We start from the raw sequence: 15,769 nt of genomic DNA, 5'->3' as shown, positions 1-15,769 counted from the left end.
AAGGAAGAAAGAAAGAAAGAAAGAGAAAGAAAGAAAGAAAGAAAGAAAGAAAGAAAGAAAGAAAGAAAGAAAGAAAGAAAGAAAGAAAGAAAGAAAGAAAGAAAGAAAGAGAAAAAGGAAGGGAGGGAGGAAGGAAGACTACATTAGAAAGGCAGGGCAAAGAAAACCTTGACTGTAATGAGTCTGGCATCCACCAGCCACGGGGTCCACAGCATGAATGGAAGAGAGAGTGGGATCAATGAGAATGAGACATTCAGCACTATAATGTCTAAAGCTCTCTCAGCAGTTAAGTAAATATACTTTATTGTGCCAAAGGATCTGTAGTTTGAGATGCTTTACAATGGCACAAAGATCTTTAGATTCATTCTTTCCACCCATTATTTAAATCTATTCAATTGTGGCAGCATCAAAGAATCTTTTTCCAGTATGCATAAGACATGATGCATTTTCCAAGAGTATAGATATCAATTATCTGTTTCCTATGGTACATTGGTCTATGTAGTAAGCCATCAGGCCTCAGCCAACTGACCCTATAGCCAAAGGCTAACTCTATCCCACCAGCAGCCCAATCCTAGATGCCTAGTATATGTTAAGCACCTAGGTTTTTTTTAAGGTACAGGATACAGAGAGTAAGATAACAAAATCTGTCAAGCAGTTTCTGGTATAGCTAGCATCTACCCAACACAATATGAGGTAAGTGAGAAGCAGGTAAAGAGGAGACTATCGAAAAGCAGTCACAAGTCTTTGTTCACCAACAAAGTAACAAACTGTCAATACCAAATCAATTAACTATATTTTTGCTAACTGGCTCTTCTATGCAACTGGCCCAAGAAGTAGCATTTAAAAGAATGCTTTCCAAGGTCCTGAACACAGAAAACTGTAGGAATGCTATAATTATGATCTTAGAACTATAACATATTAGGACTTGAAGGGGCTTTTGACATCATCTTGTCCAAACAATTCACTTTAACTTCTTAGTGATTCAAGTCTACACTCCTCTCTTGAATTCCTAACCTCCTTATCATATAGTTGACTCCCAGCTAAGTCTGAGCCTTGGATCATTCCCTTCATTCTTAACTTTTATTCCTACAGAAGTGCGGCTGAATAAAGGTAGAGAAAATCACACAACCATTCTGACTGGCTCCACTACAAGTCAATTCTTATATAGCCTCAAAACAATGGTTTTCCAATAGCAATGTGTAGTTGTGAAGCCTAAGGAAAGCTAAGAGTCACAGAATCACTGCTTTCTGACTCTAGTACTGGAGAATACTTTTTTTTAAAAAAGCAAGGGGTTAAGTAACTTGCTCAAGGTTACATGGCCAGTTATTTCTGGGTGTGGTGCTAAGTATCTGAACCCGGATTTGATCCCCTGGTCATCCCGACTCTGGGGCCGGTGCTCTTACTCGCTGAGCCACCTGGCCGCTCCTGGAGAATACTTTTGAGAGTCCCTTGAATAGCAAAGAGATCAAATTAGTAAATACTTAAATTAATTCAGACTATTAGCCAGAAGGTTAAATGCTACAGTTGAAGCTTAAATCCTTTGACCACATGATGAAAAGACAGAACTCACTGGGAAAAACTCTGATGTCGGGAAAGATTGAAGGCAAAAGGAGAAGATGACAGCAGAGGATGAGATAGATAGTGTTATGGAAGCAGTTAACATGAACTTGGACAGATTTTGAGAAATAGTGGAGGATAGAAGGGTCTGGTGCATTGTGGTCCACAGGGTCAAGAAGAGTTGGACATGACTGAACAATGGAAAAACAACAACAAACTCAACTAGGTTCTCACAGCTGCTTATCAACTCACTCTTCCACTCTCCACAGCAACTATTCCAAAATTTTCATCCCTCCTTAAAACTCCCATGATGTCCCCTGATGGGTCTCTTTTCTCTCAGTTAAGAATTTTGCCTCATATTTTACAGAAGAAAATTGAGACCATTTGCTGTGAACTCCCTCTTTTTCCCTCTTCCTCATCTTCTATTACTCACTCCTTCTTCCACTTTTTCCTCTTTCACTTATTCATATGATGAAGTACCCTTACTCCTTACCAAGGCCAACCCTTTACTTGTTTAAGTCATCCTACTCCATCCCATCTCCTCCAACAGATCGCCTCCTCTGTCATTCCCACTCTCATTTATTTTCAATCTCTCCCTTTATACTGGCTCATTTCCTACTGCCTACAAACATGACCATGTCTTCTCTATCATGAAAAAAAACACCTCACTTGATCCTTCTATCCCCATTATCATCCTATGTTTCTTCTGCCTTTTGTAGCCAGACTACCCCAAAAGGCCATCTACAAGAGGTGCCTCCATCTTCTCTCCTCTCACTCTCTTCTTAAGCCCTTATAATCTGGCTTCCAATCTTATCATTCCACTGAAACTGTTCTCTCCAAAGTTACTAATGAACTCTTAGTTTCCAAATCTAATGACCTTTTCTCAATCTTCATTCTCTTTGACATCTCTGCAACCTTTGACACTGTTGATCACTCATTTTGCCTTAATACTCTCTTCTTTCTAGGTTTTCAGGACACCATTCTCTCTTGGTTTTCCTCTTAATTGAATTTTTCTTCTCTATCTCCTTTGCCAGATCCTCATCCAGATAACTCCCTCTAACCATGGGTTTCCCTCAAGATTCTGTGCTAGGACCTCTTTTCTTTTCCTTCTACTCTTATCACTTCACTGGTGATCTCATTAGCTCCCAAGGATTTAATTACCATCTTTATGTTGATTATTCTCAAACATACCTCTCTTTCCTAGTCTCTCTCCTGACTTCCATCCGTCTCCAACTGACTTTCAGACATTTCCAACTGTATGTCCAATAGATATATTAAACTCAGTATGTCCAAAACAGAACTCATTTTTCTCCCTAAACCCTCTACTGTTCCTACCTTCCTTGCCACTATAAAGGGCAATCCTCCCGGTCCCTTAGTCTCACAATCTACAAGTCAAATTGGATTCCTCACTATCTTTATTCTGCCCACTCCCTATAGCCAAGCTATTGCTAAGGCCTGCCAATTTCACCTATGCAACATCTCCCCTGATGCTGTTGCCACTCTAATGCAAGCCTTCATCATATCACACCTTGATTATTGCAAAAACCTGCTGGTGGATCTTCCTACCACAAGTCTCTCCTCACTCCAATTCACCCACGATTCAACCACTAAGGTGATTCTCCCAAAACACAAATTCAGTCATGTCACTCCCCTACTCAATAAACTCCAGTGTCTTCCTATTCCCTCCAGGAATGAATACAAAATGCTCTGTTTGACATTCAAAGACCTTCATAGCCTAGCTCCCTCCTAGCTTTCCAGTCTTCTTATACTCCCAGATCCTAACTTTCTGATCCAGCAACACTGTCATTCTGACTCTTGTTCCACAAACAAAACACTCCATCTCACAGTTCTCCACATTCTCTCTGGCTGTCTCACCATGTCTGAAATACTTTTCCTCCTCTGCTCTGCCTATTGACCTTCCTGGCTTCCTTTAAGTCCCAATTAAAATTCCATATCTTACAGAAAGCTTTCCCTAAGCACTCAATTCCAGTGCCTTCCATCTGTTGATCATTTACCATTTATCCTATATATAGCATTCTTTGTATATATATATTGGCTTGTGCTTTGCTTCCCCCATTAGACTGAAGTTTCCTGAGGACAAAGACTGCCTTTGCCTCTTTTTGCACGCACAGTGCTTAGCACAGTGCCTGTACATTGTACGAGCTTAATGCATGTCTACTGATTGATTAATGATTGTGTCATAGATGACATTGGAACCCAGGTTTTCTCCAGAGCCTGGTGCTCCTTCCATTATATCAGGAACTTTTGATATTATCGTATTTGAACTATTTGTTTTTTGGATAAGTAAAGTGAGAAAGCTCAGAGAGATTAAATGACTTGCCAAAAGTCATCTACTGGTTAGAGGCAGAACCAGGACTAGGAGCCAAATCTTCCAATACCTACTCAGCCCAGGGCTCTCTCAACTAACACATTTTCTAAGAAATATAGTTTATCCCAAATCTCATTTAGTACCTTTCAGTCACTAACATCACTGACTCATTCAGAAATTCCTTGCTATACTCCCACTCACTCTTGTGACATTGTTCCATGTAGCAGGGGCAAATCTTTAAGCTCTACCTCCCCCACCCCCCAAAGAGACAGAGGAGGAAGAGGTGCATATTCATAGTTCCCTACATTTGTTCTGTGAAAAAATACTTTACTGACCACCTTGATTTGCTTGAGCTTCCTTACTATCCAGAGGGTGCTGAACTGACCCGAGTATCAGAATCAGTCACTCAGGAGGCAGACTGAGCATGCCTTATGTTTGAAATACCAGAGATCCTTTGCAGTGTTCACTTGCTGAACCTGGAAATCCCTCTGCTGGGTTGGCAACCACAGAACTAACTTAGGCTGGGTTGGCAACCACAGAATTGACTTAGGCTGGCTCATATCAGCTCTAAAGGACAGAAGTAGCACAAGCATCCTAATTCTGGGACTTTGGGGACTTTTCAGCCTGATCCTCTTCCTTGTTCCACATAGGCATCTCATGATCTCTGTGAAATGATACCTCCCTGAGAAATGGAAACTAAATCCAAAGGACTGTGCAAGACCCAATTAGGACAAGACTGGGTGGGAAAATTCAAACCCATAGTGGCAGTACCTGATTGGCCATTCCCACCTAGTTTTGTGGTTTCCCTTTGTCTTTAGAATCTGTACAGTCTAACCCCAAGGCAAGCTCAGCTCTGACTGCAGTTCCCCATGCCTGCATGCCTGCCTCAGCTTTGAGAGAAAACACACACACACATACACACACAACCTAATTCTGATTGTCTACCAAGCTCTGGAGTTTGACAATTGGTAGAATATCATTCATAATTGGAAGTAAAATTCCTGCCACTTCTGCTCAACCCTCAGTTCCAACAGCCTATACCTGAATAGTTCAAAGTGACTGTGTCAGGATGACAGTATTGTCATCATTCATCTAATCCCATGACACTAGAAGCATTGTTGCTGTATTCTATGTCTAAGGGAGTTCATATAAGAAATGCAGGAAAACTTTTGGGGCTTGGGAATTACTGCAGGCAATAGATATCTCTCTTGACACTGAATTCATGGGTTTGAGGATTTTTTTCCCATAGCACTTATCTGGCAATTTGTCACATATAAAAAATTTGTGTACCTCACCTCCCGCACTAGTTCCTTGAATGTACAAGTCATCGATGATATTTTTCTATAGCTTCCCCAAAGTTTAACACAGTGTCTTACAAATAGTTAATACTCAATAGATATCCATTGGTAGGTTGATTGATCAGGTAAAAATAGAATCACCATATTTATACTGAGTTTAAAAGATCAGGACCTTTTTTCAATGAAGTCCAAGTATTCAGCAATCTGAGAAGAAGCTGTATTTACTCTAGAGATGGAATATATATAAAAGGGAATTAAATGATCTACCTAAACTAGGTATTATTCATCTTTTCACACTAATTCAAGGTAATCTCAAAAAATAAATGTTTTCAACATAAATTAGTTAATGAAATTAACTACAAAAACCACACATATTTCCCTAGGCTTTGATAGAGATAATTTTACTACCTATATATCTCCAGCATTTACTTATGCAGAAATGAACAATGAAGTCATGAAAATAGCACAGATCTCTGTGGAAAGCAGAAAGCAGAAATCTGTTGACTAAAATAGCATTCACTTTTCCTGTGACAATTTGCACAAATTTAGTCTGCAGAAGTTCTATCTCATTATATCTTTTTTTTAAAAAAAGACTGGCTGAAATCCTATTCTACCAAAGCTCCTTACAATGTGTGTTTACTGTTAGGATTTTGCTCATGGTCCTCACAGCATTCCAAGCATCTTTCCTTTGGTAAAGATAAGAATGGCTCTATTCTCTATGAGCTCACAGTATCACCTTTCTTAGACAAACACTTCTTCGCAAAGAACTTGTGAACTGTATTCAGAATGATCTGTGATCTTATCAGTGTGGATCCTCTTCAGGGTTGAAGATCACAACCTGCCCAGGTCTGCCAATTCTGGGCAACTACTACCTGTCTTCCTATAAGTTTGCTACAAATGGTCCACTGGATGGGATGGGGGTTAGCCCAATGTCGAGACAGTGATATGCAGTGACATGAACAACCTTTACAATTCACCCATCACTTTATTTCTCTTCATATACACGTAAATTATATCTAGAAACTACATATGTATGAAAAGATTATAATGTTTTATGTAGATTCATACATATATACACATACATGTGTAGATATCAATATATTCAACTACTTATATATAATACATTTGTATATAGAACACATAGGGACATACATATATACTTCTGAATATATATGTAAGCATATATAGCAAAAATGTCTTGATTTGTATTTTCTTACTACTATTAGCTTTTCTTCCTGTCATTTTGCTCTTTGCTGTGTATTATATTTGATCCTCTGCATGCCTTTAACTTGGAGATTCCCCCATGTATGGAATTTGCTTCCTCTTTCCCTCTACCGCCTATCATTCCTACCTCCTTTGAGAAATGAATATTTCTCTCTTACAGTCACTAACTAATTATTGTATTAGGACCAAGAATTTTCCCCCCTCCTACTTTCTCATCCAGAAATCAACTACTTTGGGAAATCTCAAATATTTACCCAGGTCAAAATCTTAACAGACTGTCAAAGAAATTCTAAGTTTGGACTAAGGGGTATATTCCTGCTCATTGTGTTTGCTCAGACAGGTCTGGGGAAGTGTTGATCCTCTATTTTGTTTTAACAGGTGATACATAAATTGATCAAGAATTGGGTGACATAGTTCACATATCCCAAGACCCCATTATAATATAGCTACACCTTCTTTTCTAATAAGGCACACCTCCTCTTTAAAGGGCATATAAACTGTGAGCCCTTGCTATTAGGGGTCTTCGGTCAATGAGAAATGGTCAAAGGACCATCTTTTTTTGTTTTGTTTTTGTTGTTGTTTTATTTTTTTCCAAATGCTTTATTAAGTTCTGATTTACATCATTCATTTCTGCCAGATTTTGAGTTACAAATTTTCTCCCTGTTTTTCCCCTACCCACTGCCCCAAAATGGCAGTCCCACAGGATATCCCCTCTTCCAATTTGCTCTCTCCCATATTTTCTCTCATAACCCTTTTGACTTTTCCAGTGGATCTCTATGCCCCATTGCCTGTATATCTTATTTCCCAATTACATGTAAAATAGTATATATATATATATTTGAGTATTTGATTTTAAAACTTTGAATTCCAGATTCATTCCCTTCCTCCCTTGTCTCCCACCATTACTGGGAAGATAAGCACTTCAGTATAGGTTGTACATGTGTGGCTAATGCAAAACAATAACATAGTAGATATATTGTAAAAGACTGACTATATTTCCCTCCCTCCTATCCCACCTCCCACTTGTTCTATTCTCTACTTTGATCCCATCCCTTTTCAAAAGTGGGTGCTCCCAACTTCCCTCACCCCCCAGCCTGCCCTCCCTTCCATCATCCCCCCTCTCATCCCTTTCCCCCCCCTACTCTCCTGCAGGGTGAGATACCCTATTTAGTGTGTATTTCATTCCCTCCTCAAGCCAAATTCAATGCGAATAAGGTTGACCTATTCCCTTTTGCCTTCCTATTCTTCCCCTCCATTGTAACCATTTTCCGTTGCCTCTTCTGTATGAGATAGTTTACCCCGTTCTGTCTCTCCCCATCTCCTCTCATTATATTTCTCTCTCATCTCTTAATTTCACCTTTTAAGTATCATCCCTTCCTGTCATGTGCCCTCTATCTATGTATACCTGTAAACATATATACACACATTCACATATGTATTCATATGCCCATATACTCTCATATATAGACATATATATATATATTTCTATTCCCCTTAAGTACTGAGAAAAATTTCATAAGTTACAATTATTGTTTTTCCATGTAGAAATGTTAATAGTTCAACTTTATTAAGTTCCTTATGATTTCTTTTCCCTGTTTACCTTCTCATGCTTCTCTTCCTTCTTGTATCTGAATGTCAAATTTTCTATTCAACTCGGGTTTTTTCAGCAAGAATGCTTGAAAGTCCTCTATTCCACTGAATTACCATATTTTCCCCGGTAACATGATAATCATTTTTGCTGGGTAGGTGACTCTTGGTTTTAATCCCAGCTCCTTTGACTTCCAGAATATCATATTCCAAGCCCTTCAATCTCTCAGGGTAGAAGCTGCCAGATCCTGGGTTGTCCTGATTGTGTTTCCACAATATTCAAGTTGTTTCTTCCTGGATGCTTGTAATATTCTCTCCTTAATCTGGGAATTCCAGAACATGGCTATAATACTCCTAGGAGTTTTCTTTTGGGGATCTTTTTCAGGAGGTGATTGGTAGATTCTTTCAACCTCTATTTTGCCCTCTGGTTTTAAAACATCAGGGCAGTTTTCTTCGAGAACTTCCTGGAGGATTATTTCTAGGTTCTTACTTTGATCATGACTTTCAGGTAGTCCAATAATTTTTAAATTATCTCTCCTGGATCTATTTTCCATGTCAGTGGTTTTTCCCATGAGATATTTCACATTGCCTTCTATTCTTTCATTCATTTGGATCTGTTTAACAGCATCTTGATTTCTCATAAAGTCATTAGCTTCCATTTGCTCCAATCTAATTCTGAAGCAATGATTCTCCTCATTGAGCTTTTGAGATTCTTTTTCCATCTGGCAAATTTGGCTTTTTAAGGCATTCTTCTCCTTTTTGTGTCTCTTTTGCCATTTGAGTTAGTCTATTTTTTCAGGTGTTATTTTCCTCAGTCAGGCTGTTGACACTCATTTTGTAATTTTCTTACATTGTTCTCATTTCTCTTCCCAATTTTTCCTCCATTTCTCTTATCTGCTTCTTAAGGTCCTCTATGGCCTGTAACCAGCTCGTATTTTCCTTAGAAGCTTTTGGTGCAGGAGTTCTAACTTTACTGTCTTCCTCCTGTTCCATACTTTGCTTCTTTTTGTCCCCAAAATAGGAGTCTAACGTTGGAATCTTCTGTCTGCTTTGTTTCCTTTGTCTGGTCAGTCACTTGACCCCTGGGCTTTTTGCCACAGTAGGGCTCTGCCAGCAGACAGGGGAGCTTTCGTTCCAAATGCTGGGGTTTTCTCAGCTGCCGGCGGTATTAGATGGGTGCCCTCTCTGAGGTATCCACACACTCTGGCAAGCTGGACACACACCCTAGGACCTCCAGCCTAGACTGCAATCCAGATCCAAGAAGCTTAAAGCAAGAGCGATTACCCCTCACACTGGTGCTTGGTCCCCCTACACTCTGCAGGCCAGGAGCTGAAGCTGCCGCGTGGCTCTGCCTGGCTGTGCCATTGTCTCAGCAGCTTCTCACCCCAGGGGGAAAAGCCACTCACTCCCACTTACTGGGTCCCAAAGTCCAGACTGCACTGACCTCTCACTTTGTCCTTCGCATCTATGTGTTGATAATTCTGGAAACAGCCACAGCTGCTGCTGATCTGGAGTCCCTCAGGCCAGCGGGTGGTCAGGCCCACCCTGGGGCTAAAGCCTAGGAGTGGGGCTGGGCTTGGTTCCCAGGCATTGGCCGATTCCTGCCAGCCTACCGGGCTGTCCTCAGTGGGAGGTTAGCTTCTCTGTGTCATTTTGTGGGTCCTGCAGCTCCAAAGTTTTTTTAGAGTCCCCTTTTTACATGGATTGGGGAAGGTGGAAGCCAGAGCCACAGGGAGGTCCTGCTTCTATTCCTCCATCTTGACTCCACCCCCCAAGGACCATCTTTTTATTAATAACAGGTTAACCTTATTAATAAAATGATTAAATTACCCAGACACTATGTCTCTCAAATCTTTTAATTGTCACACTCCCAACATTTACTTCCAGTGTTACCTCTTTCATGAGGCATTTCCTGACCCCCTGAATTACTAGTGCTCCCAAACATTACACTATTTATATATATTCAATCAATTGATCATAAGCATCTTGAGGACAGGGACTGTTCTGCTTTTGTCCCTATATCCTTAATACCAAGCACAGTGCCTGGAACATTGAAGGAATCAATAAATACTTACTGGATTTAACAGAATTGATAAATACTATAAATAGATGAGTTAAACCCAGAATGAAATGCAGCAAAGGAAATAGGCTAAATTGACCTTAGAAAGTTACAAAGTTCTTTTGACAACCCCAAATGTTTCCTTAAAAACAAAAGCCCACTTTAAAATATCAATATTCTACCACTGATGCTATATGGCTATGGGTTAAGGAAATTCTGAAGAGTTAAAAATAGGGCTACTCAGAGCCTAGTGGAGAGGTATGTGGTGGTTGGAAAGGGACTGTAACACATTACAAACCATAAGCTATGGCTGGAGGATCAGAATATCAGTATTTAAATCCTATGCAGCCTGGCCTCATCCTGCTTTTTCTGGCTTATTTTAATAAGTTTTCATTGTCCTTCATGATCTCTACAATTGAGGCCATCCAGCCCCTTTGTTGTATTCACACATAATATTCTATTTCTTATCTCTTTGCCTTTGTACAGGCTATCCCCCATGTCTAGAATATAAGCCTGCCTCAACTCCACCTCTCAGAATTCTTGACTTCCTTCAAGGTCCTCAAGAACAAACTAATGTCAACAATATCTATCTATTTATAGATATAGACATATAGATATATGTATATATACATAAACACATAATATAGCAAACCTAAAGCCTCCCAAAATAAATCAGCTGATCAATGAGCATTTATTTGGTACTTACTGTATTCTAGGCATTATGCCAGGAGCAGCCTTTAGCATAGTACCTGGCATATAGTAGGGACTTCCTAAATATTTGTTGACTAAGTTGGGAATACAAATACAAAAGACAGATGGTTCTTGCCCTCAAGACACTTATACTCTATTTATCCATGTACAAAACACGGACAAACACCAAGACTATGTAGTGCCACCATGTGTGGTCCGGACACTGTATTGTGGAACTTCAAATTAAATCAAGATGTTCCATCTCTTTTGTGCTCCAGTTCTTATAGGTCTCATCCCACCAGCATGATTCTAAGGGCCAGGGAATGGAGAAAGGGGTAAGATGAACAAATAGTCCAGGACATCAGCCCACGGAACAACTGAATGTGATATGGGAGGTCCTTAATCAGGATGATGGCTGTTTACCTGTCTTTGTTATGGCTGCCCTTAAAATAGCTCTTTAATTTGTCATAGACAAGGATTAATTACTTCTATTCCTTCATTCCATTCCAACAAAGAAGTAGCAATCTGCTGTGTGAGTTCGTACATTCTCGTGACTATAACAAGCAGTCAAGTTGGTGCAGGTAAAACTGTGGAGTGACTACTCTATGTTTACTCCTTTCACTGCTTTCTTCCTTAGATCCCAAAGCTTCAAGCACCTCGTTCCCCAATAAACTAGCATACGTACAGCTGCCTCCTGCTGACATCCTGTAATCCAAATCATTTCTTTCCCACCATCACAATGTACATTTCTGCACACCAATATATTGTGAGCGGAGCTATGAATTAGCCCAGCCATTCTGAAAAGCAATTTGGAAGTATACCCTCCACATTGCTAAATTGTGTAAACCCTTTGACCCAGCAAGACCTACCACAGAGAGTCAAGACAGAGAGAAAGTATCCATAATTACCAAAATATTTATATCAATTCTTTTTCTGTTGTGGTAAAGAACTGGAAATTAAGGATATGCTTGTCAATTCAGGAATGGCTGAACTAATTATAGTACATGAATGTGATTACATGCTACTTTGTCATGAGAAATAACCAAAAGGATAGATTCAATGAAACGTGGGGAGACATATTAACTGATATAAAATAATGAAAACAATTTATACAATGATTATAATATTGAAAATGAAAACAAATATGCAAAACAAGGACTGTGATCAATGCAATGGCCAACTCTAACAGATCGCTGGTGAAACATGATTCCCAGCTGGACTAGCAGTTTAAAAAAAAAAAAAGACATGTAATTTCTAACATGACCAGTATGTGGAGATGGCTTGGTTGAATGTACTTACTTGTTATAAGGAAGGGCTTTGAAGTGGGAGTGAAGGCAGTAAGTAGAATGGAAGGGAATAATAGAGATACAAAAGAAGAATCAAAAAAGAAAAATGTCGATGAAACATTGAAAAATACACATTAGAAATTAGGAGACAATTCAAATATGGATCCATATAAACAGAAGAATATTGGTAATACTGGATCATTCCTTACCAGTTACCTTACTTCTCCTCCCACCCCATTCAATTTTCGGCTCTAGAACCATAATTAAGTAAAAATGACCACTATTACTAGAAAAGATATGCCATTCCACAACCCTAAATTTCCAATTCACTAACCCCTGAACTTTTCCAAGCCAAAATATCTAGCCCTGGCCAACACTGCCCCTAATTTCTTATCCTTCCCTTCCCTCCACCATTATATTGTAATCTCCTTGAAGGAAAAGGATTTTCTTCACTTCTGTATTCATCTCCATATGACTTAGCACAGCATCAATATAGAGTAAATGCTTAACGTCTGTCTTTCCATTTAATCTCACTTTTAGAAACAAATTGTGGACTGGAGATTCACAGTTTCATATGCAGTTAGTTCCTCTATCATACCATTTATTCTTTGTATATGGAAATACACATGTTGTTGATGTTTGTCATGTTTGTAATAAAAGAAAGAAAGAAAATGACTTAAGCTGGTTCATTCCCTCAGTGCCCTTCTCATTACTAGCTGATTGAATAAATTAATTCAGGTCACCTTTACCTAAATTCAGTGATGTCACTCTCCTGTGTTTCCCTTCCTGTGAACTCTGTTTGCATTTTAACAAGGACATTCAATGTCTTGAGGAAGTGACTAATGAGTTCAATTTCAGGAACTTGGAGCAGGTTGGTGGAAGACATATGGAGGGACCTTATAGATAGAAGTATATGGAACAATCTTCTATTGCTATGAGCCAGGATATGCCTGAGGGACAATCTTTCATGAGCTGTCCTACATGTGAGTGAGGACTTACAGATGACCAGTTTTCAGTCAGGATGATAAGAATTGTTTTCTGCTGCTTACCCCAGAAAACCAGCTGATCTCAAGTGTCAGATGCACTGAAATTTGCATTACAGCAATTTGCTTATCTGTAATTTTCCCCTAAAATGGTAAACTCCATGAAAGTAAGACTTTAATCCCACTATTAGTTTATCCCAACATGAGGGAGGGACTGTGTCACTTCTTCCCCTCTCAATATTGGTATGTGTACACTGTACAAGAAATACACATAATAAATGCTGAATTTGAATTGAATTCATATGAATTTGAAATACAGAACTTTCTGATATGAAATGCAGTTTGAAACCAGAATGTCCTTGAAATTAGCCTTATCATACCATGGCATGACAGGTTCTGGAAGGAGGATTCTTCATGCCATCCCACTGATTTGGGGCATATCTGTTGGAATCATAGCTCTTCTAACAGTATCGTCAGTTTGCACTGTTATTGTAACAACAGTGCATGGACCCATCTAAAGGTATAGTCCATTCCCTGTAATTGATCAGATCAAAATATGTAAAATGCTCTAATGGGTTCTGAGAGAGCAAAACACCACTCCTGGACACTATTACCAAGCTGTCCCAACTCCAATAACCATAATGTGACCAATGGATTTCAAATTCCTTTAGATGATATAAAAGCTATCTCCACTGAAACATACTGTGTATGACATCTGTCTTCCCTAATCCAAACCAAACCCTCCCTTTGAAACTTGCCACCTCTGACAAATTGCAGTCCCAGCTTTTAAAAGGAAGCTAGTGAAAAAAACAAGTCCAATGCTCCATTAAAAAATGAATGACATCGACTCCAAAAATTCAAAGAGTAGTCTCTTTTAGAAGTTTCCATTTAGGGAAGATATTTAAGGTAAATGGCATTTGATTAAGTAAAATAAAATTAGTTCCTCTACGATGACATATTCCACGAGTTTCAGGGTAGGCGTATCAAGACTGCTTCTTGGGCAGAACAGACCACAAAACAATCTGTCACTATGAAATGTAATCACAGCAGAATATAACATCAGCCAGTGCCCAGAGTACATGAAGGTATATTTAATACTCCCCAATCAGCAATCAACCACTGGTGCATTGATTCATAATCAGAAGACGTGGCTTTATTTTAACAGCCTGTTTCCCAGCTTATTATACTTGGTCACTTTAGAATACACAATAGTCCATCCTAAAAGCTAAGTGGAAGGCAAGGTCCTTCAATTTTTGCTTTTTGTTTTGTTTTGTTTTTCAATATTTTTGTTTCAATAATTGTGTAATTTCAAAGGCAAGAGTTCCATCTATCAAATGCAAGCCCTTACCTGTTGCAGTCCACATTGAGCAGAAGGTGGGAGGCACTAACTGACAGTGCAATCTTGTGCCACTGGCCATCTGCCATTCGGTATGGAAAAGCTTCCGTCCTTGATCTTCCATTAAATCTATAGTGATATCTGATCTCATCTCTCAAGCCGCTGCTCTCCAGTTCAAAATAGCTGTATTGAAAACAGAAAGCGTCAGTTTCAGTTGGCAACAGGACATCATCACCGTCATTTCCTCCTGGGTACTAGGTGGTTTCAACAGCTTCTCAGAGTTCACAATTAACTCAGCATCACACAAAGGGCCCACAACCTGAAATCAATTGTGCACCGTGGAAGGCAGCTCACTTATTATATTAGAGCCCACATAGTGAATACCTTCAGAGAGTGAAAGAAGATCAATTGAACAAGGTAACAGACACAAGCTAATTAGTGGAGTTTGGTGCATTGTCTTTTAAACACTTAATGCAGTTCAGTCCTTTCTTCCATTGTCTACGGGAAACTATCCACATAGAAGAGATTTACTAATGTTTATTTTTAGACCTGTCATATTTTTAAACATTACAGGAAAAGAAAAGTGACCTTAGACATAGGGACCTGGCAGAAGTTGGTGGGGTGAAGTCTGGTGATTTTTCAAATTTCTTCTTTCTTGAACATAATGATAATAGGATTACTATTCCTTGATAATTAGGAGATGAAATTTAAGAGTTTATTCACAATTAAATCAATTGCTAAGTATACAAGGCCATGAAACTCCTATTTTCATTGGGTTTCATTTCATAAGAGGGTTTCATTGCCTACCCTCTTAAGGCAGCTAGGTGACACAGAGGATATAGTGATGGGTCTGGAGAGAAGATAATCTGAATTCAAATCTACTAGTTATATAACCCTAGGCAAGTCACTTAACCTGTGCCTGCTTCAGTTTTATTAACTCTAGATGAGGTTAATAATAGCACCTACCTCCCTGGATCTAATGAGATAATATTTGTATAGCACCTGGAAAACAGTGGACAATAAATGCTCAAACTCTGGTCCCCAATTTTTATGGAGAATTTTTCGAACTCCTAGAAAATAGCTTAATTGCTATGGTCAAAAAATTTGGTGAATAACCATCTTTTCTTCCTAATTCTTACCCCCCCTATGCATTCCAGGAGGTAACATCTCTTTCCTTCTATTCTTGCATAAGAGATATACATAGTATCTTCTGTAGCCTAGCCTCTATCATGGGGCATGTCCAGTCAAATTGGCCAAGTAGCTGCTTCCCCACTCAAGATATTCCATTCCTCAACTCCTGTACTGTCCTGTACTCTCTCTCTCCCTCTCCTTCTCTCTCTCTCACTCTCTCTCCCCCTCTCCTTCTCCCTCTCTCTCCTTCTCTCTCTCTCACTCTCTCTCCCCCTCTCCTTCTCCCTCT

General features: G+C 39.3%; 1 protein-coding gene across 2 annotated transcripts in view; it reads right to left on the bottom strand.

Annotated features, from left to right (window-relative positions):
* NELL1 (neural EGFL like 1) overlaps positions 1-15,769 on the bottom strand; it is a 922,880-nt gene that overhangs the window by 788,561 nt on the left and 118,550 nt on the right. For both annotated transcript variants that reach the window (XM_069091288.1, XM_069091290.1), the window contains exon 4: positions 14,362-14,532. In XM_069091288.1, the coding sequence (XP_068947389.1) occupies positions 14,362-14,532 (171 nt within the window). The remainder of the gene's footprint in view (positions 1-14,361; positions 14,533-15,769) is intronic.

The sequence above is a fragment of the Petaurus breviceps genome, unplaced genomic scaffold (genome assembly GCF_028583685.1).
Source record: "Petaurus breviceps papuanus isolate PSGF00001 unplaced genomic scaffold, PetGlider_PUasm1.0 188, whole genome shotgun sequence".
Classification (NCBI taxonomy): Eukaryota; Metazoa; Chordata; class Mammalia; order Diprotodontia; family Petauridae; genus Petaurus; species Petaurus breviceps.
Note: the sequence above shows the minus strand (reverse complement) of the source record. Positions and strands in the feature narration are given on the sequence as shown.